This window comes from Poecilia latipinna, unplaced genomic scaffold (genome assembly GCF_001443285.1).
Source record: "Poecilia latipinna isolate Pla-1442-1.1 unplaced genomic scaffold, P_latipinna-1.0 Scaffold374, whole genome shotgun sequence".
Taxonomy (NCBI): Eukaryota; Metazoa; Chordata; class Actinopteri; order Cyprinodontiformes; family Poeciliidae; genus Poecilia; species Poecilia latipinna.
In genome coordinates, this window is record NW_015112990.1 from 126,451 (window position 1) to 148,868 (window position 22,418).

At 44.2% G+C, this 22,418-nt stretch overlaps 1 protein-coding gene across 2 annotated transcripts in view; it reads left to right on the plus strand.

Annotated features, from left to right (window-relative positions):
• The window catches only part of flnba (filamin B a), a 59,987-nt gene extending 40,739 nt beyond the window's left edge, over positions 1-19,248 (plus strand). The window contains exons 24-49 of one of the 2 annotated variants that reach the window (XM_015036601.1): positions 225-318; positions 775-975; positions 1,053-1,226; positions 1,303-1,465; positions 1,957-2,117; positions 3,140-3,431; positions 3,966-4,119; positions 4,189-4,378; positions 5,049-5,296; positions 5,777-5,860; positions 6,986-7,091; positions 7,167-7,307; positions 7,900-8,028; positions 8,158-8,331; positions 8,579-8,737; positions 9,443-9,646; positions 9,726-9,878; positions 9,964-10,086; positions 12,095-12,361; positions 13,025-13,162; positions 13,243-13,358; positions 15,554-15,686; positions 16,146-16,322; positions 16,870-17,088; positions 17,169-17,378; positions 18,283-19,248. In XM_015036601.1, coding sequence (XP_014892087.1) covers positions 225-318; positions 775-975; positions 1,053-1,226; positions 1,303-1,465; positions 1,957-2,117; positions 3,140-3,431; positions 3,966-4,119; positions 4,189-4,378; positions 5,049-5,296; positions 5,777-5,860; positions 6,986-7,091; positions 7,167-7,307; positions 7,900-8,028; positions 8,158-8,331; positions 8,579-8,737; positions 9,443-9,646; positions 9,726-9,878; positions 9,964-10,086; positions 12,095-12,361; positions 13,025-13,162; positions 13,243-13,358; positions 15,554-15,686; positions 16,146-16,322; positions 16,870-17,088; positions 17,169-17,378; positions 18,283-18,470 — 4,398 coding nt within the window. In that variant the 3' untranslated portion in view covers positions 18,471-19,248. The remainder of the gene's footprint in view (positions 1-224; positions 319-774; positions 976-1,052; positions 1,227-1,302; positions 1,466-1,956; positions 2,118-3,139; positions 3,432-3,965; positions 4,120-4,188; positions 4,379-5,048; positions 5,297-5,776; positions 5,861-6,985; positions 7,092-7,166; positions 7,308-7,899; positions 8,029-8,157; positions 8,332-8,578; positions 8,738-9,442; positions 9,647-9,725; positions 9,879-9,963; positions 10,087-12,094; positions 12,362-13,024; positions 13,163-13,242; positions 13,359-15,553; positions 15,687-16,145; positions 16,323-16,869; positions 17,089-17,168; positions 17,379-18,282) is intronic. The other variant, XM_015036602.1, reaches the window with a different exon arrangement.
• The last annotated feature ends 3,170 nt before the right edge of the window (positions 19,249-22,418 follow it).

The window sequence follows — 22,418 nt, forward strand, 5'->3', positions numbered from 1 at the left end:
TGAACAAATTAAACTTGTTTTTACATGTTTCATGAAGCTATTGGTGTATTTAATGTGCTGTTCTGGTGCAGAGTTATGAAATAAATTTGTAATTTAATACATTTTAAAAAGGAAACATTTTAAGTCAATCAGCTGCTTTCCTGCATCGGGTCGGTATTGTTTGACACTGAATCTTGCATATCAGTATCAGAAGTGAAGATGTAATCTGGGCCTGGCGTTTGCAGGTTGGAGAGATCAGCGTTCTGAATGTGGACTGCTCTCGGGCCGGACCGGGTCAGCTCAGCCTGGACGCGGCGCCGGAGTCTGGACCAGGCTCAGGTAAATTAAACCTGTTTAAGTCAGTAGTTCAAACTCATTTCTGCCTGAAAAACTGTTTAAATTTTAATTTGATCATGTTAAAAGAAGCCTTCACATAGTTTGAGATTTCTGTAAAAGATAAACAGAACTTCCAGTTGAAAGTTTTTATTTTTCATAATGTATCAAAAGCTACATAACCTTTTGTTAAAATACAGATTTAATATTTTTAAGGTCTAGAATTGGAAATTGGTGGTAATTTAAAAAAATGCACCACTTAAATTTCATGGATGTAGCGAAAGTGGAAAAAAGAAACGGCATAAAAATATGTGCCAAGATCTGAACATTGATATTCTCGTCCAGTTTATTGGAGCTCAAACTGTTTAAAAGCAGGATGGGTGAAACGTTTCGGCGTGAGGACAAAGGAATCGTCCTAAATATGGTGTTTTGTCCTTGAAAGACATTTTTTCTGCATTTCAGGCATGAAAGCAAAGACGGAGGTGGTGGACAACCAGGACGGGACGTACACGGTGACCTACGTGCCCCTGACCTCCGGCATGTACACCCTGATGCTGAAGTACGGAGGTAAATCCGTGCCAGGATTCCCGGCCAAGGTGATGGTGGATCCTGCAGTCGACACCTCCAAGGTCAAAGTGTTTGGACCCGGCGTCGAGGGCCAAGGTGTGCGGCTGGAACCGATTCGTTTGGGGAAAAAGTCAGTAAAATTCAAGTGTAACAACTTTAAATTTCCCCTGCAGCCGTTTTCAGAGAAGCCACCACAGATTTCACAGTGGACGCCCGACCTTTGACCCGGCGAGGAGGAGAGCATGTGAAGGCCGAGGTCAAGAATCCATCCGGCGCTCTGACGGAGTGCGTGGTCACCGACCAGGCCGATGGGACCTACAGCGTCGAGTACACGCCCTTCGAGAACGGTACCGCTGCGGGGCGAGGCTCGACCCGTTCACCTGCTGGACTGCTGGTTCTGAAGCACCTGGTTTGTTTTCCCAGGCGTCCACAGCGTCAGCGTCCTGTACGACGACACGCCGGTTCCCAAGAGTCCGTTCAGAGTCTCTGTGATGGAGGGCTGCGACCCCAGCAGGGTGGTGGCGACCGGGCCGGGTCTGCAGCAGGCCCTGACGGACCAGAACAACACCTTCAACATCATCACCAGGTGCTTCACAGCGTCGCCAGTTACAAAACAGAATTACTTCATCAGAAAAATCAGCTTTTCTCTTTACTGAAGATTTTATCTTCATTGTAGAGCTGACCTCTGACCTTTTTAAAGTTCGATAAACAGAAGCTGTAAAACAAGATGGCCGCCCTCTGTGTGCTGACATCACTGTTACTATGGAAACCCCCCAAAAATAAAAAATTTCCAAAAATTAAATCTGCAAAAACCAAAAGAATGTATTAAATAACTATTAAACAAATATTATTAAATATTAAGTAGATCATGAGAATCCTTTGAACACTGATGGTTTAAATCAGAAAGCATTATTTTTAAATAAAAAAACCTGATTTTTCTTTTTTAATCAAATTGTGGCTCCAGAAATCAGAATCGAGTCGTGAGATTGTAAAATTTTCCCATCTCTATTATAAACCATAAGACGGCATCTTTGCTCAACCTGTTCTCCTCCGTCATGGCGTCGTTTCTCCTCACAGGGGCGCAGGAATCGGCGGCCTGGGCATCACCGTGGAGGGTCCGTCTGAGTCCAAGATGTCGTGCAAAGACAACAAAGATGGCAGCTGCAGCGTGGAGTACGTTCCGCTCACGCCGGGCCTCTACGACATCAACATCACCTACGGAGGCGAGCACATCCCAGGTGAGGTCACGCTTCCACGCCAGCTGATGCCGGCTCAGCGTTGGCAGATGTTCTCGTTAAAATCCGGATTTCAGATGATTTTCTTTTCTTTGTGGGGATTATGATATATATGACGTGACGAAGAGGAATTAAACATTCGCTCGCATCTGCGTTCGCCTTGAACATAAATAAACTTTGATGGCTCGGGCCTCATTTCCGCCTCATGTTCTGAGGTTTTCGGATTGTTTTTGTCTCGTTAAACTCGTGCCGAGCGATCAACTTTAATGCTTCAAAGATGTGGCCGAGAGGTTTTTGGCTCCGACAGGAAAGACGCGGCTCGGTTTTACTGACTTTGTGTGGCGTGTTTAACACCTTTAATGAGCCGCCGCCGGTTCGTGGTTCTGATGTTTGCTCCGCCGGGTGGAGGTGTCACGACGTCTGAACACATCTGCAGGACATGAGCAGGACGTAAAACGAGGATTTGTTGGAGATTTTTAAACAGCTTTTGTTTTGAACATCCATTAAAATACCAAAATCTTACATAAGAGGGGGGAAAAAAATCACACAAAAAAGTTTTTTCTTCCTGTTCAACAATAAACTAATCCTTCAATATGTTTAACAAGGAAGGGCATCACTGTAGAGCCTAAATTAAAAAAAGATTTTGCAGATTTGCCATATTGTAAGAACAGGATTTGTCTTTTTTTCCTTTTAACACTTCCTGTTTTTACCAAAGTTTAAAGCAGTAACTTTCATTTTTGACCAAGTAACTAAAAATATGTGGTTCTGTTTGCTATGAAATACTTTGTGACATTTTCCATTGTCAGAAGATTTTAATTAAGCAGCTGCCCTGGACCAGAAACGGCCCCTGAACCGCATTTTGGACACCGCTGCACACGTTTCAGTGTTTACAAATAATATAATTATCTTTCTCATACCACATTTTGACCAAAGTGACATTTTTAACACAAATGGGAAAAGATACTTTTTTTTAAAGTTTCTACCTGTATTTTACATTTAAAAACCTCCATATTTTCATTTTGCAGGAAGTCCGTTTAAGGTCCCGGTGAAAGCCGTAGTCGACTCCAGTAAGGTCAAGGTGTCTGGTCCAGGTGTGGCGTCGGGAGTCAGGGCAAATATCCCACAATCCTTCAGTGTGGACTGCAGGAAGGCAGGCGAGGCGCCGCTGGCGGTGGCCGTCACGGGTCCGAAGGGGCTGGCGGAGCCGGTGGAGGTGACGGACAACGGCGACGGGACGCATGGCGTGTCGTACACGCCGACCGTGGAAGGACCGTACTCCGTCTCCGTCAAATACGCAGACGAGGACGTTCCACGCAGGTGGAATACACACACACACACACACACACACACACACACTGGGAGTATTAAACACTTCACATCACCATGTTTAATTTGTTTAGCTTAAACTCTCAATTTCTTCTGAATGACTGATTTTATTTAACCACTTCATGTAAGACTTTCTGAAATGAACATCTGGCTTTGCAGTTTCTTCTACATTCCCTTTTATTTAAAGGAAAAGTATGAAAAATATCTTCATATTCAAAGCAAAATAACCTGTTGGTGGAAAAATGGAAGCATTCAGATTATTATGCTATTATATTAATTATATTATGTTATTGCTGTTGTATTACTTGAAAATCGTTCATTGCAATAACTTCTGGGACAATTTATCACCAAGAAAAATTTACCATGACAAGAGTCTTAATTCAAATTAATCCAAGACGATCAGTTCAGTTACCGACCAAAGGAAACGATCCCAGAAGGTTTTCAGACTAAAGCTGCTGTAATCTGAAATGAGGCATTTTTCTCTGGTTGGATTCAACTCGTACCCGTTTCATCCTATCCCTTCAGTCCGTTCAAGTTCAGAGTTCTGCCGACCCATGACGCCAGTAAAGTGCGTGCCAGCGGCCCCGGGCTGACCAGCGGCGTCCCCGCCAGCTTCCCGGTCCAGTTCAACATTGACGCCAGAGACGCCGGCCAGGGCCAGCTGAGTGTGCTCATCACGGTCAGTAACCTGCTCGCGCTCACACGGTAACCGGAAAAGACTGCGTCACAATGCGTTTGTCCGCTGCAGGACCAGGATGGGAAACCCAAGCAGCCCAGTATCCTTGACAACGATGACGGTACCTACACGGTGTCCTACGTCCCCGACCGGACCGGGCGCTACACCATCGTCATAAAATACGGCGGCGACGACATCCCGGCGTCGCCCTACAGAGTCCGCGCCACGGCGACCGGAGACGCCAGCAAATGCACGGTGACGGGTAAAGACGACCTTCGCCCGAGCAAAGATCTTCAAACTAAACTGAATTGCTGTCAAAGTTTGTGCAGCACAAATTTTTGTTTGTGCTTCTATAATTAGGATTTACAAAAAAGGTTACTATGAGGTTCTCCACATGAAGACCCGCCTCCTGCCTCTGATTGGTTGATTTTGTTGCATGTCTTAAGACGCCAAATGCAGCTCAGGGAGGAGATGGAGGAAATGTTTTCACAGATTATCTGTCTCATAATAAACTGGCATCCTGATAGTTTTAACAAACGTAAACGTTACATTCTGCAGCTTTAACCGAATCAAACTAAATTGATATAAGTTAACTGTGCAGCTGAAATATTTGTAGCAGTTGCTGGACACCAAATTTGCTTAAGTTTTGTAAATGTGGGAAGCTTCCGGAGGTCAGAGGTCAACTTTCCCCGCCTTCACATTTACAAAATTGAACAAATTTGGTGACAATCAACTCCGCTACGTTTGTGCAACCAAAGTTTTTATAGCAATCAGGAAGTGATTGTGACAAACCTCTGGAAACATTTATTCATGTCTTAAAATGAAAAACTTTTACTGAATGTTTGACACCAATGTTGTGAGGTCAGAATAAGGGAGGGGGGGTCCAGCTTCGTTCAGTGGGTTCAGAACGACCAACGGTTCCGTCTCCCCAGGACCGGGCGTGGGCCCGACCGTGGCCATCGGCGAGGAGCTGGGCCTGGTGGTGAACGCCAAGGCGGCCGGGAAGGGCAAGGTGAGCTGCGTGGTGGTCCAACCCGACGGCAGCGAGGTGGAGGCCGAGGTCATGGAGAATGAAGACGGCACCTTTGACATCTACTACACCACGCCGGCTCCGGGGAACTACGCCATCTACGTCCGCTTCGGAGGGGAAAACATCCCGCGCAGCCCGTTCAAAGTCATGGTGAGCGGCCGTTGCTAACTTACATCAACGCAAAGATTATTTCCCTTTATAAAAATGACAGCATGAGGCTGAAGATGCTGAGTTTTAGTTTTATTTTGTTTTTTAACTGCCGATTTCCACAGGAAACGTATAGAAACCAGTTAAAGGGGCAGTGCCATGTAAAACTGTTATGGTATTCCCGCTTTGCTCTGATTCTTTCATTCATGTTTAAGAAATTCTTTAATCTCCATGGCAACCATTCAGCTGTGCAAAACGCCTGGGTGGGCTTAGCCCCTCCTCCAAGGGGGCTGGGCTTCCCACCTTAAATCACAATAAAATCCACTGAAGTTTGTGGATTAAATTACTTTTTGGAGGAAATTAATACCTAATGAGGAACTGCGTTATTCTTGGTAACTTTATTCATGATTTTTTTTTTTTAACGGACTATTCAGCTTTTTTTTTTCTTGAATTAGAAATAATCCGTTTTATCGTGTCCCTCAGGCTACTGATGAAGTTCCCATCAGCCAACAGCAGATGGCACAACAGAGACAGGCCGGTCCCCCTAGCGCTGGCTTCCAGCCATGGGTACCACAATACACTCACCAGTACACACACACACACACACACACACACACACACACACACACACACACGCACACGCACGCACGCAGCGATGTTCCAGGTTTTTGTAATAGATTACCTTCTTTTTCTTTTTCCTGCAGATCATCCGTCCAGAGCCAATAAAATATGCACAGTTCACGCTAATTAAATTAAAATTTTATAAAGATTGATCTGATTTTAATAATCTGGTCATTTGTTCAAGTTTTGGTAAAAAACAACGTTTTTTCTGGATAAATTATGGATATAACACTGGATAGAATCTAAATTTCTGTGTAACAGCAGAGACTCACAAAGATAGAATAACAACATAAATAGTGTACAGTAAGGGCAAAACTTATTTAATTAATTTACGGTTTAAAATGAACATGTCACATGTTAACACAAACGTTCTTAATGAAAAGGAGCAGTTTGAAGAAAATAAATCTTATTTATCCATATAGATAAATCTTTAAACACAAAACAGACAATATGTATAAATAAAATAAAGTAAAACATTATCTTTGACTCAGTATACTTAAAAATTGTTTTCTTCAATATTTTCAACATAAATACTCATTAAACTGAGTTGGTTAAATAAAAAAATTACAAAATGTTGATGTTTAAATTGGCATTAAAAGACAGATTATTAATTAAAAAACTGTAGATCTGTACAGATATGAGCATGGATGTAAACATTACACACACACACACCTTTCTGTTGCAGGTGAACAGCTGCAGGCTCAACACCAATCTCTCTTTCTCTCTCTCCGTTTTAAACTTCTCTCACTCGGCTGCTTCTCCTCCATGACATCATCGCTTCCCTTTCTCCTCTCAGCCAATCGGATTGCGGCACACTGCTAACATCATGCAGGTTTCTGGGCGGCTCTGCGGACGGTTCTTTCTCTCATTTAGGGGGTTAAAGTTTCCATTCTTCATCGCTGGCTGCGTCATCATGGTCACCACTCGTCTTCCTCCTTACCGCTTCACTGCTCTACACTTCCCATGATGCCCCTGTGTGGGCGGGGCTTGGATGCAGCAGCAGCATGTTTGCAGTGCAGTCCAGTCAGTCTGTTTCCAGTTTTAATCCCTCTCCACCTGTGTGTCGTCCAGGTGACGTCAGAGAACTACCAGCCAATCAGCAGCAGCGTGAACGGCAGCGGCTTCAGGCCGTTTGACATGATCATCCCGTTCGCCTTCAGGCCGGGAGAAATCACCGGTAAACTCCGTCACTGAGAGGAGTGGAGGGAACAGAGAGCGGAAAAGATGCCTTCACTGTCGTTTCTCTCTGCAGGTGAGGTGCTGATGCCTTCAGGTAAGTCTGCGCAGCCGCTGATCGCAGACAACGGAAACGGGACGGTGATAGTCCAGTACGCCCCAACTGAGGCCGGCCTGCATGAGATGCACATCAAGTACAATGGCACACACATCCCAGGTCGGTACCGACGTAAAGCTGCTTTTAAAAATCTGTCCGATACAGGGAACGATTTAATCAATTAGAAAAAGTGTTAAAAATTAATACTACTGTTTAAAATAAGAAGCTTTCACTTTAATCTGGTGACATCACATCAGGTAGAGATGCAACGATCCGATATTGATATCTGTATCGGTACCAATATTGAAAAACCGTGTAGTTCAGGTATCTGTGATGATGTGCCTGATCCATAAGGGCGGATCTATTCAGTCTAATTCTATGCTTTGTGCTCTGATAATTTATTTTACATAATATTTAAAATAAACCAAAAACACTTATTTAGTAAAATTACCAGATTTTGTAGAGAGAAAAATATGTTTAATGTTTAATTGGTGAGATGGGTTGAGTTTGGAGACTCCTGCTGTCCAGAGAAGGAACTGCAGCTGGTTCCAGGATAAAGTGATTCAGAACCTATTAAAGTGGCTAATGTCTTTCTGCTCCGAACTTCAGTGGATGTTTTAAAACATAAACTGTGACTTGGATGTCCTACAGTGAATCTTTCTGTTTAAAAGAAATGTTATAAATCGGTTGAACCGCGTTCTGTTTCATGCAGAGTCTCCGCTCCAGTTCTACGTGAACCACAGCAGCAGCCCCAACGTTACGGCCTTCGGCCCTGGACTGAGCTACGGCGTCGCCAACAAGGTGGCAACCTTCACCGTCTGCACAGACGACGCCTCTGAAGGTACGCTGCAGGAGAGGAGCAGGTCCAGCATAGCAATGTTTAAAAATGTCGCATTACTCACTTTATTTCTTACATTTCAGGTGGTTAGCTGTTAGCTGATTAGCTGTATCTAAATGTCTCTGTCTCCAGGCGGTCTGGACCTGGCTATCGAGGGTCCGTCCAAAGCAGAGATCAGCTGCGTGGACAATAAAAACGGGACGTGCACCGTCAGCTACCTTCCCACGCTGCCTGGAGATTACAACATCCTGGTCAAATACAACGAAGATCACATCGAAGGCAGCCCGTTTACCGCCAGGATCACGGGTCAGAACCCACATCAACACACACGCAGCATGAAACAGGACAGTAACGATCAGACGCACAGTTACTAAACTCAACGGTCTTTCGTTCATTTACATACAGTGCAGCCTGAGGCATCATCTATATTAAACAGCCTACCAGATTAGCTCTGAATTGGGTTTTAAATGTAATTTCATCGGCTAGAGCCTCCATCAGGCTGGAGTTTAATGGATAAAGCTTTCGTTTATCTTCCTGTCGTCGTGTTTTCCAGAGGACAACCAGCGCCGCTCTCAGGTCAAACTGGGCTCTGCAGCAGATTTCTTCCTGGACATCAATGAGACTGACCTCAGCGTGTTGACCGCCAGCATCAGAGCGCCGTCAGGACGGGACGAGCCCTGCTTGCTGAAGAGGATGGCCAACAACCACATTGGTAAGACGCGCACACACACACACACACACACACTTGCTTCTTAGTCTGCTTTCTGTTGACGCGTTGCATTGTGACGTCACGTGCGAAACATCCCACTCCATCTCCCAACGATGACTGGCATCGGTTTTAGCTGTTTATCGATGAAACGCACTAAATCTTGAATAGACGCCTGATGTATAAAAGACGGAGGGACACGGTGCTTTGCTACTAATAGTCGACACTAAGATAACAAGGTCAGGAAGACCCTATAATCGAGAAGAAAAAATAGTGAAGGATCGATAATCAGGTCTTTTATGCTGGCTTGACTTTGACAACCGTAAGATGTCGATGTGCTGTAGAACAGGTGGTTAAATTAGTTAGTCAGTTAGCTGCCACTGTGGCAGCTAGTCTGTTAGCTGCCACTGTGGCAGCTAGTCTGTTAGCTGCCACTGTGGCAGCTAGTCTGTTAGCTGCTTGAGTGTTTTTTGGTGTCGAGTCCTGATACGTTCGTCGTCTCAATTGCTATGGTAACGGGTCTGTGTGTACCGTAGGCGACAGAGTGAAAAAAGAATACTACAAATCTTTTTGAGTTATTATTCAACAGGCTTTCTGCATTATTTTCCCCTTTGCTGTGGCACTCTGAATCAGTAATGCCTACATCTCCGGGTTTTGCCCTCCAGCATTGATAACGTACAGGTGACCGATTCCCTTCCGTTTCCCTCGCAGGCATTTCCTTCATCCCCAGGGAGGTGGGCGAACACCAGGTCAGCATCCTGAAGAACGGCCGGCACGTCCCCAACAGCCCCATCACCATCAATGTGGTCCAGTCCGAGATCGGAGACGCCGGACGGGTCAAGGCCCACGGTGACGGCCTCGTTCAGGCCACCACCTTCACCAACGCCAGCTTTGTGGTCGACACGCGGGAAGCAGGTCAGTCCGGCGCCCTGACCTCTGACGACCCAAACGACGTGGCGTTGCACCTCAACCTTTGCTCTCTGCGTTTGGACAGGTTACGGCGGCCTGGCTCTGGCCATTGAAGGTCCCAGTAAGGTGGACATCCAGACGAAGGACGTGGAGGACGGGACCTGTGAGGTCTCCTACTGTCCCACCGAACCCGGAAACTACATCGTCTCCATCCGGTTCGCAGAGGAACACATTCCAGGCAAGATCAGCTAGAGATCGGGTTTTCTGATGAGGAGTTCCCGCTGAAGCCCGGAGGCTTAATGAAGCTTTGTTTTCATTTACAGGAAGTCCGTTCAGGGTGAGGGTGACCGGCGAAGGTCGCATCCGGGAAAGCATCACCTGTCGACAGAAGGCGGCGTCGGTCGCCAGCATCGGCAGCATGTGCGACCTCAACCTGAAGATACCCGGTAAAAACACACTCTGACCAGCCAGTTTGACCCACCCTCTGTTGGTGCCGCCCTGGGCGACTGCCATAAAGAGTTTGAAGAGCTTTCAGCCCTCTGACTTCTTGCTTTTAAGAAGCATGATGAGTTGCTTCTGAGTTTTTTCTTCTCGTCTACTTCATGTTGTCGGGCAGGTTCTGTTTTTATGTTTTGCATTTACTCAGTGGCTGTTTACGACTTCATTCACACCAGGCCTGTTTAGTTCGCTTTAATCCAAATCCAGTCGGACTTGAAAAGTCCGGTTTGCTTGGTGAGGTGTGAATGCTAATCGAACTCTGGTCCGTCTACAAACCTCGATCTCGATTCGGTTGAAGTGAACTGTGGTGCGATTCGAAGGCATATTTAAACACCAAGCGGATCGGAGACCACTCCAAAATCAGGAAGTGGACTACACCGCAGGGCATTCTGGGTAAATACACCCAAAACCAACGCGATAGCCTAAAGCTAGAAATCCTCTAGTTGCTTAAATCTCACTCTACTCTGTTTTTGTTTACATTTTGTGAAGAAGGAAGTTGTGTTCATCGTCGTCTTGAGTGAGACAAAATGTGTTTTTGTATCATTTCTTTCTGTTTTTGGTGCAGCGCCCCCACAGGTGAGGAGGGGAACCGTTTTCTTAAAGTATTTGGTTTGAATCAGTCCAATTGAGTCTACAGGTTTGAAAACAACCCAACTGTGACTAAGTTAGCTTAAATTAGAGGGGATCTTAAGAAGAGAAATGGCTTTTTGCCGATCACTGATTCACATCAGAGCCGCTCAGCCTGGTTTTCTGCTGGTTTTATTTTCCAGCTTTCTGTTCTTCTCTCAACTTGATCAGTCTCATTTTCTATGTTTGCCCTTTTCTGATTCTACTTTACTTATTTCTTCTAACTTAATTTTCCCCGTGTCCATCATCTCTCATCTTCCTCAGCTTCTCTTCATTTCCTCTTCCTCTCCTCCCTGCTCTCCTCTTCCTCTCCCCTCTCCCTCCATCTGTGTGTCTCCTCCATTTCCCCCTCTCCTCTCCAGCTACTTGGTTCCTCCTGGTTTTATCTCAGCAGCTCCTCTCTCGCCCCTCTTTCTGCTCTCACTGCGCCCTCTGGTGGTGTGGAAGACCCGGCGGTTGGGCCGGCCGTTCCTCTGCTGCTGCCCGGGGTCAGAGCCCCTCCCTGGGCAGAGTGCGCCTCATTTCCGGCCTCTCTGGTCTAGTGCTGGCGGGAGCGGCGCCGGGTGTTTGGGTTGTTGATGTGCCCGGTCCAGCTGGGACGGAGGGTGCGTTGATAAACACGGAGCGCAAGGTTTGCTGCATGAATGCTTCATTCTGAGTCGCAGCTGTTAGTGATCAGGAGGTTTATAACTTTTCACCAGGCCTACCACGAAAACAAATTTTGTTGCAAGTTATTGCAATAAACAATGTTATTGTTGTTATGAGAACATTTTCAGGTAATATAATGGTAATGGGATAATAATAATGCAAGAAGAACACATTCTCAAAGATCAGTAAACCTTAAACTCTAATGAACATTTTGCACTGGAAGACATTTTAAATATCCAATATACAAGATATTTGCACCTTAAACTAATCCAAAAATACTTGGGAAGATTTTTTTTGCAGTGTATTAGAGGCTGAAGTTTAGGGCCAAAATGGCTAAATTTGTAATACTTGGCATCATTTGTAGTAAAACTACAAAATATCCCCCATTTGAACCTGCGGTTAGTTAAAAATGAGGTTTTGTTCTGATGAATGAAGTTTACATGCCAGTGTGACGCTTCTGCCGTTTCTGTCAACATCCAGGCTGACTGATTATTCCAAAATGTTTTCCTTAGAAACCCCAGTCACAAAAAACTCCTTGAACAGTTTGAGTTTTTCCCTCCCCAGATTTTCCAGATTTGGGTCAAATAAACATCTTTAATATGTTAGAGACTTTAAATCTGAGCAGATTCTTCCTGAGTTAAATAATCTGTACATTAAGTCTGTTGTTCTGCCTTTTTGCAGCGATGGACATGCAGGACATCACCGCTGAAGTCACGTCGCCGTCTGGAACCAGCCGGCCCGCCGAGCTGGTTTCCATGGGCAACGACACCTACTGTGTGCGGTTCGTTCCCACGGAGATGGGCGTGCACAGCGTCTGCGTGAAGTACAGGGGCGTGCACGTACCGGGCAGCCCCTTCCAGTTCACCGTGGGCCCGCTGGGAGAGGGCGGCGCCGGCAAGGTGACGGCCGGGGGCCCGGGCCTGGAGGGAGCGCTGGCCGGGGAGCCAGGTACGAACCAGAGGTCAAAGGTCAACCAGCCTCCCCACATTTACAAAATCAAGCAAGTTTGGTGTCAAGCAGCTGTGCTACAAACACGGCTCAATTATTCTATGTATGAGTTTGGTTGGTTTTGTTAAAGCTGCAGTATGTAGCATCTATACGTTTTTTTTTTTTATTTAAAAAAAAGTTGTTTTTTATAATACAGCCTTTTTATGCAACAAAACATAAAAATGCTTTTGTAACATTCCCATGCTTTATAACAGTTTTATGTTATAAAAGCATAAAAATGTTATAAAACAACATGTTTAGCAGTTCGTGCATGAGCTTGATTGACAGCAATTTACAAGCAATCAGAGTCAGGAGGCGGGTCTTAGCGCTGTCGGTGAAGCTCATAAATGCGCTGCCAATAGTGGAGGAACTCCTTCCTGCCACCATCGGCGGCTGTGCTAACTAGCCTGAGCATTGATGAAGCTGTAGCCAAGCAGAGAGCAAGGTGGGGATGAGCAGCGCCACGTGGAGGTTGATTGACGGTGCTCAGACGCTTCTCCTGGCTCTGATTGGTTGTTTCTAGTTAGCACTGGGGGAGACGATGCCAGCTAGTTTTTTTAATTAGTGACCTACTGCAGCTTTAAGATCAGGACTTATTTTCATTCTTCTCTGACCCGCTAACAGCCGAGTTCAGCATCTGGACGCGTGAGGCCGGCGCCGGCGGTCTGTCCGTCGCCATGGAGGGTCCCAGCAGGGCGGAGATCTCCTTCGACGACCGTAAAGACGGATCCTGCGGGATCTCCTATGTGGCTCAGGAGCCTGGTAGCTAGCACTCGTACGGTTCATGCAGCAGCTTTGCTTTTGAAGGCAGCTGAGTCACACCGCCGCTCCCTCCTCTGCAGGCGACTACGAGATCTCGGTGAAGTTTAACGAGCAGCACATTCCCGACAGCCCCTACCTGGTCCCGGTCGTGGCGCCGGTGAACGACGCGCGGCGCCTCACTGTTGCCGGCCTTCAGGTGAGGCATGAGGAGACACCTCCACACCTTGCCTTTTCCTGCTTCCTGAAGGGACGTTGGGGCACAGCTGCATAAAACTCCCAGATAAGGGAAGATCTGCTGATCTGTGAGGGTTCGACTGCTTCAGTGCAACAAGATGTTAAAAACGTTACTCAAATCTGCAAAATGAAGATGGGAGAATAACAGATTAACATAAAGGAGGAAGGAAAACTGGCATCATTCTTGGTAGAATTGGAGAACCACTGGTGGGCTCCCTTCTGCTAATAGCAGAGCTAATCTTTTTTTGCTTAGTGCTCTTAGATTCCTCTTAATCTTCCGTTTTCTTGCACTCTTATCCCATTGGGGTCAGGATTAGTGCTGGTGCCGATCTCCTGCTTCCCCAAAATAAATTTTTTCAACTAATTTGGAGGTGCTAATGTATTTTACGTAAAGATTTCAAGACACTTTGAAAACTTTACCCAAGTAAAATTCAACAACTGTGTTGAAGTTTTGGTTCTAGTCTATTAAGAATTCAAGTAGTTGGCGGTTTAGCATTTTTGCTAACTCTGAAAACGTTTAATGCACTTAGCTTCCCCTAAATTAATTTTTCCAGATAAATTCTGAAGAGCTAATTTAGTTGGTCGTTCTGCAAACATTCAGCTGATTAAACTTCAACATTTGTGTTGAACATTTGGTTACCAACTTAGCGCTTAGGGTTCATGCTAATGTTGAAAACGTTCAGTGCACTTGGCGCCTCCCAAATTTTTCCAGATAATTTCTAAAGGACTAATTTACTTGGCTATTTTGTAAACATTCAGTTAAACAGCTTGACTTCTGTGTTTAAGTTTTAGCTATGGACTGTTAAGAATATGTTAAATTCTGTCTCGGTAAACTTAAACTGCTGCAGCTCATCCTTTTTAAAAACGAGCCGCAACAATTCTGAATTTTCTCCAGTTCTGCAGTAAAACATTTCAGGCTGAAACCTAAATAAATTATCTTCCTGGCAGTTATTCAGTCGACCTCTCAGGTTGTCAAACCTTCATTTTGGGGAGAAAAAAAACTAGATTTTCTTATGCAGCTGCTCCCATGGATTGTGACCACAGCCAAGCAAACTAACCAAAAACCAAAACTCGTCTTCTAACTCTGCAGAAATAAAACTGAAAGAAGACAGACAGAATATGAAGAATAGAAGCTGGTTTCATTCAAACTGGATCCGTTTCTGTCTGGTTCTTTGCTTGGTTCTGGTTCGTCCCTCCTTTGCTTCGGTGTGGAACTGTTGGTGTTTCTCTTGTGTTTCATTTAAAGGCTTTTAACAGCGCCACCATCAGCTCTGACTGCAGCACTGCAGCAGACCAGCATGTTTGTTCACATCGATTCTGGTGCTTTTGATCTGAAGTAGATGAGTTTCAGGTCCAAAAGTTTCTGGATCTCATTTTTAATTCCAGAGGATATTAAGCATCTGAAAAAATAATTATTTTATTCATTTTTAGTGGAGCTTTACCTATAAAATATAATATAACTCTAAAAGGACGGAGAACACAGTTTAGAAATAGTCATTTTTAAAGATATTTAGTTTGTATGGATTTCAATTCGGTGTCTTCAGGGTCTGGAAAGTGCCTGATTTCTGCATAAAGTCCTTAAAACTGCTTTATACTTCTAACATTTGATTTAAACCCTACATTTGGAAAACATTATTTGTAGTTGAAACCAAATATTTAAAGACAAATACACATTTTTTTCTGTGTCCGACGTTAAATTTCACTAAACTTCTGTCATTCAGTTAGAATTCTTAAAATTATTTCTATTTGCTAAAAGCCAGAAAACGTAACATTTTGTAAATATAAGATTACTTTATATAGACATGTCAGAAATTATCAACGGTAATTCTTAAAGATATTTAGTCGAAAAAAAACAAAAGTTTAACTTTAGTTGCCACTTCCTGGTTTGTCCACAAGGTGGCAAAAGGTTAATTCATCTCCTGGTTAGTCGTTTTTCTGCCCGTTTTTAAAAAGATTTGTTGAAAAAGAAATGCAGATCTAAAGTTTTAGGCCTAAAAGTAACAAGTTTTGAGTCTCTGACTGTCTGAGTTTGCTGCAGCTGCAGGAAGGAGCTCAGGTAGGTGAAGAGATCAGAACGTCTGCAGCCCAGAAATAATCCTAATGGAGCCAGAAGACGCTGCTGGCACTGAGGTTACTTATCGTCTGTCCACTCATCAGGAGTCCGGTCTGAAGGCGAATCACCCAGCATCCTTTGCGGTGCGTCTGAACGGAGCGCAGGGAAAGCTGGAGGCCAAGGTTCACAGTCCGTCTGGAGCGCTGGAGGAGTGCGTCGTCACGGAGCTGGAGAAAGGTCAGGGGTCAAAGCAAACGAAGCAACGACCTTTCATAAACTGCCTGATGTAACCATGGCTGCAATCTGAGGTTAAAAATGTGAATGTTAACCTTTAGCTTTTAAATCAGAAGAAGAAGAAAACAGTTTTTATAGGCTGAATTATTCTACAGAAAATTGTTGCAGTAATTTTTAAAAACAGGATTTTATTGCAAAACATTTTCGTTTTAATGATAAACTCTTGTTTAATGAACAACGTGCTTAAAATGAGTTTCTTGTTCAAAAAAACTCATTAAAACAAGAAATTTGACGTTAAGCTGTTAAAACAAGAATTTGTCATTGAAACAACAAAGTTTGCCATTAAGACGAGAATCTGTCAAAACAGGGAAGTTGGTCGTTATGAGATTCTGCTCCAGAATTAATTTCTTTTTCCAAACCTGAGCAGGTAAATCGTGTTCAGACTCTCTTTCTTCTTTCCAGATAAGTACGCCATCCGCTTCATCCCCAGGGAGAACGGCGTCCACACCATCGACGTGAAGTTCAACGGCTCCCACATCCCAGGAAGTCCTTTCCAGGTCCGGGTTGGAGAACCCGGACAGAGCGGAGAGCCCGGTCTGGTGTCGGCGTACGGATCCGGTCTGGAGAGAGGCACCACAGGTGAGTCACCTGTAAGATATTTACAATAGTAGGCCTGTGGCAATAACCAATAAATCAATTAACTGCATCCTAAATTAAAACAAACTCAAACATTTCCATTTGCGTGATTCTTTGTTTTCCTCTGTTAACCAAAAACTGGATGGTAAAAGTCTTCAGTCTGGTTCTTTGGTCTCAACTAAACTGTTTTCTGAAGGAAGGTTTTGTTCATAGAAACTCTGATTCATTTTATTTGTTGTTTCTGTTTTGTTTATTTTGGATATTTAAAATGTTTTTCAGTTTCAATGTTAAATATTCGTTAGGATTTAAAGGTCATCAATCTGAGAATGTTTTCTTACATTATTATATCATAACTTGAAATGGTCTCAAAACAATAATAATGTCGTTTATCACAATAACTTCTGGGACAATTTATCTAACAGTGAACTGAAGCTGTCGTCTTTTGTTAATTTTTATTTTATTTCCAAATTGTGGTGCTGGAAAAGTTTGAGCACTTGCCTTGAAAATGCTTGAAATTAGAAACTGAATGTTTTTTTTCTTGTTTCTGCAGGAACCCAGTCGGAGTTCATCATTAACAACACCAAAGCGGGACCCGGAGCGTTGGCCGTGACCATCGAGGGTCCGTCCAAAGTGAAGATGGACTGCCAGGAAATCCCCGAAGGTTACAAAGTTCACTACACTCCGATGGCACCGGGAACCTACATGATCAGCGTCAAATACGGCGGGCCCAACCACATCACCGGCAGCCCCTTCAAGGCCAGAGTCACAGGTACGGGGATGAGACCCGATCCTCACCGGGTCAAAAGCGACACATCTCACCCTTACAGCCGACCTTCTGCGTTTCCTCAGGTAACCGGCTGGTGAATGTGACCAACGCCAACGAGATGTCGACCCTGACGCTGGATCCGACTCAACGAACAGCCGGCAGCGGCTTCGCTCAGAGCGCCATGCCCAGACCGGGAGACTCGGACGCCAGCAAGGTGCTGAGCAGGGGACCCGGACTGAGCAAGGCCTTCGTGGGCCAGAAGAGCAACTTCTCTGTGGACTGCAGCAAAGCTGGTAGGAGGCCGGGCCATGCAGCCGCCGTCGACTTTGAAAATTACAATAACTGGTGCTGAGGATTAATGTTTGTTACCGAAGTGATGGTAGTACGCCATCCGCTTCGTCCCCAGGGTGTCGCAGAAACGGACTGCCATTTCTGTGAACACTTCCACTAATCCTCTAACTTTCTGCTTCGTACTTTAGCATGTTGCTAACTTTAGCGCTCTTAGCTTCCCTAAGGTAATTTTTCCAAATAAATTCTAAATCGCTAACTTACATGGCTGTGCTGTAAACGTTCGGTTGGATAAAGTTCAACATCTGTGTTGATGGTTTGGTTATCAACTGTTAAGAATTAAATTAAACATTTATAGTCATGCTCTTATTTTGAAGGAGATGAACACTCTTTACGCTTCGTTTCCTCTCATGTTCTTCATGAGGTTCAGCAAATTGTTTATTCTGTTCCCAGAATGCATCAGTGAACAGCTTTTTAACCAAAGCCATAAGGTGTTCAATTTCACAAAACCAGCAACAAAGTTAGCAAAACTCCAACTACAAAAATGAAACCGAGTGAGAGGTCTGTTCCAGACAATCACTTCCTGAAGTGCAGCTTGTACAGGAAGGTGTGCAATAAGGAAAATGACCTTTTAAGAATATTCATCTTCTTGACTTGGCCCAAGATGAAAATGAGTTTGACCCTCCTGTCGAATCGGAGGCAGCTTGTCCACATCATCTGCCTCATACGGGTCGAACTGCAGCCATTTTGTTGATTATACTATTATAAGAGTAAACTTTCCTGTCATTGGTCTCAAAGTCGTGGCTCAGCTGTCGTTTGGGCTGCCTGCCAAGATGGCGCGGATCTCTTTCGATTCAGACCGGTGGCAGTTTTGGTTCCGGTTCTGTAACGATGTTTCTCTTCCCCCAGGTAAGAACATGCTGCTGGTGGGCGTGTACGGCCCTCAGGTCCCCTGTGAGGAGGTTCTGGTCAAACATCTGGGGAACCTGCAGTACAACGTCAGCTACGTGCTGAAGGAACGGGGCGGCTACATCCTGGTGGTGAAGTGGGGCGACGACCACATCCCAGGATCCCCGTTCAACGTCACCGTCCCATGATGCACCACGGGAAAAGCCGTCGATCCGTCTGCTGCGTTTGCGTCCCTGCTGAGCTGGAGAGGAAACATTGACTGCACTACAGATTACTGTCGAATGAAAACGCTGCTGAACAAAAAACAAGCGCAATCCTCCCTCTGTAAAAGTCAAGGATTTTCTGCTTGAACATTTTAATGTAGTTAAAACACTAAAAAAAAATCCCAACACAATCCCAAAATGTTAAACTGGATTTAGGGAAAACAAGTATGACTTAGAGCTGGAATAACAAAGCACTTTCCTGTGAAACGCTCAGGATGGAAACGCTTTCTGAGCTGGTTGGTCCACACCAGAAACGGCCAACAGAACCAAATCGGTGCCAAACGGTGATTCTTCATCTCTGTTGGGGAAAAACTGGACTTCTTCCTTTTAGTTTGTGAAACTACTGATTATTTGTCACTCCCAGAATTCATCTCTTCCTTGATGTTGCCATAAAAGTTGACTGTTTACGCTGCCTTCAAGCTGCTGTTTGCTGCAGTCCGCCAGACTACTTCCTCACCTGAGCCCGTGGCTCGGTTCTGATCCGTTCCCTGTCGTCATCATGATCTGAGCTGGAGAACATTGAATCTGTCTTAATGCCGTCGCCTTTATCACTGCTACTTTTGATACTTTAAAATGAAAAGGAGTTTTTGTATCGGGGTGGGGGGAAAACTTCTCATTTTGTATTGGGGAATGTGAAACTAAATCCTGACCTGATGTACTGTACGTTTGATAATTAAAATAAACTGGGATCTAGAAAAATGAATCAAATCAGTCTTTCTTTTTTTTAAACTCTAGGGCAGTATTATGCGTTTTCCAGGCTCATAGTTCCATTTTATAGTATAATCAAGTAACTGTTGCCCAAAATCGTTATAAAAATGCTGTATATGTCAAATATGACTTAAAAGAAATTTACTTCCTGATTTAACGTCTTCAAATTGAGCCTCTGTCTCTTTAAAAGTTCCTACTCTGCCTTCAGGAAGTCATCACAACATGGCTCCTCTATTAACCCTTTAACGTTTTTACCAGCGTCTGAAGGAGCAGAGTGGGGGAGGAGCTATGCCTTGAGGGCGGGGCTAAGTCCACCCAGGCGTTCTGCACTGCTGAATGGTTGCCATGGAGATTGAAGGATTTCTCAAACCTGCATGAAAGAATCAAAGCAACACCCCAGGTATGTCTTTGATGTCCAGACAACTGAAGTCTCTACAACTGGAATCCGTCTGAAGTAACAACTGAAGACATAATTTAGATAAATCCTTAGTTATGGTGGAAAAGACTGTGAATCTTATGTCCATTTCTTATTTTTTAATTTACTAAAACATCCAAATTTGTCACGTGGGATAAATTAAATGCCTCTGTGCCAAAAACTGGAACAAAACTGACGTAAATCTTTCCCACGAATCTGAACAATTACTCTGAATTCATCTTGAAATATTTCTGTCAAGTTAAAAACTGAAGAGGTTCCTCAGAGATTAAAATCTGTCCGGCATTTTATCAGACCAACCATCTGCTCAGACAACATTTTTTGCAATGATGCACAAAGAACGACGAAGGAAGTCACAAATATTCAGTTTGTGATGATGTTTCATACCTGCTGCATTATGTGCAGGATGAAACCGAAGGCTGGTCCGATTTCTAAAAGCCCTCCCAGTCTCCAGTTCACCTGAACCAGACCAGGAAATGACCTGAGAAAAACAGACAAGCCTCTCATTTTGACAGAAACGTCTCCTGAAGTTTAAACTTCAGGACTATCATCCATCTGCTCAGCTTCAACAGAACCAGTACTGCTCTGAAGTTTCTGCTTCATTCAGAGAAAACGATGGCTTTGCAGTGGGGAGGATGTCGGAGATCCTGATCTGTCCCACACTGAACAGGATTTCCACGTAATCAGGACGGCGCTACATGAGAAACTGAAGCTCCTTGAACAAGTCAAAGAAAACTGTGTTAGAACAGCAAAACACATCAAGATCCAGACCAAACAGGCCAAGAGGCAGATTAAGGAGCAGTTTAAGAAGCTTCATCAGTTTCTAGCAGAGGAAGAGGAGGCCAGGCTGGCTGCACTGAGGGAGGAAGAGGAGCAGAAGAGAGGGATGATGAAGGAGAAGATGGAGGCTCTGAGCAGAGAGATAGCAGCTCTTTCAGACACAGTCAGAGCCACAGAGGAGGAGCTGAGAGCTGCAGACGTCTCATTCCTGCACAACTACAAGGCTGCAGTGGAAAGAGTCCAGCGCTGCCCCCTGCTGGAGGATCCACAGCTGCCCTCAGGAGCTCTGATAGACCAGGCCAAACATCTGGGCAACCTGGCCTTCAACATCTGGAGCAACATGAAGGACATGGTGACCTACACTCCTCTGGTTCTGGACCCAAACACGGCTCATTTGGGAGTCGTCCTGTCCAAAGACTTCACCAGTGTGACGCTGGGACAGACTGGGAATCTCCCAGAAAACCCAGAGAGGATCACTGCCAGTCACACTGTCCTGGGATCTGAGGGCTTTGACTCTGGGACTCACAGCTGGGAGGTCCAGGTTGGAAGAAATGAAGGCTGGAAGCTGGGGGTGTTTGCAAAGTCAGTTAAATCCCAGGCTGAGCCTGAATATCTGGGATTAGCGTATTATTGTGGAACATGCGCAGCATGCACTATGTCGTCCATCACTACTCTGGAGGAGAAGACGATGCTACACAGAATCAAGGTGGTTCTCGACTGGGACAAAGGAACTCTGTCCTTCTTTAACCCTGATTCTAACCTTCACATACACACCATCACACACACCTTCACTGAGAGGGTGGTGCCATTCATTAACACCTGGGATACACACACACTGCAGACACTGCCACAGCAGGTCACCATCCACACCTAACATGTTTTTAAACATTATTTACTTCCTTATATCCTTTTCTAAAATCAAATTCAACACATTTTTGATTGTAGACATAATAATTAGCCTCTATACCTCTGCAAGAGTTTGTAAAAGAACTTTGATTTTCATTATGTAATTTGGATCATTTGCAGAGGGCCAAACTGCTGCGTACAAGTCCAGACTTATACAAACGCCCACAGATATTTGGTGAAATAAGTTGTCGGGTTGCAGAGAAACCACAACTTTTTGTTGCCATCAAGTTTCTTCTTGTTGGATGTTTTAACATCTGGGCGATGTGTATAAATTTGCTAAATATTTAGTCATTCAGTGATGAGTATAGACATTTGGCTAAATAGTTTTTCTTTTTTTAAAACTTGTTAAATATTTAGCCACAGGCAAAAAATGTGACAATTTTAAAAATATTCATCTAAATGTATGGATATTTAACTGAATATTTAAAAAATGGCTAAAGGTCTAGCCATTTAGCTAGGCAGCCATTTAGCTATGCATTTAGCCATTTAACTCAGTATTGGAAACTTTAGAAATATATTTAGCCACAGCTACATATTTAGAAATTTACCTAAAAAAAAAAAAAGGCCTTTGAAAAACTGACGCCTCACATTTCTAGTCCCAGATGGATAAATGGCAAAAATATTGCCGTTATGTTTTGCTAATTGTTGGAGCTTTTTTGTGATTAAATTAATTGAGTGTTGTCAGACTTGCTGCTTAATGTTTCTGCTGAGATGGAGATGTTGCTGCAGGAGTTTGAACTTTTCAGTCTGTAATGTGTAATTTATGAGTTTATTTGATGCCAATATGTAAAAAAAAAATACAATTCTTAATACAATTTACTAACACACAATACATGTCATGTTTGTAAAAATCTGGTGATGAAGAAATTCTAAGATTTCATACAATTTAATTTCCCTCTGCAATAAAACCTTATTCTCTCAAAGTTTCTTGTGGTAATGTGTCCAGTAAACCATAAAATTTGCCAAATAGTCACCGAGTTCACGGGAGCCACCACCAAATGCGACCGTCTCAAAGCATGGCGCCACTGGAAGTCCAATTATTTAAT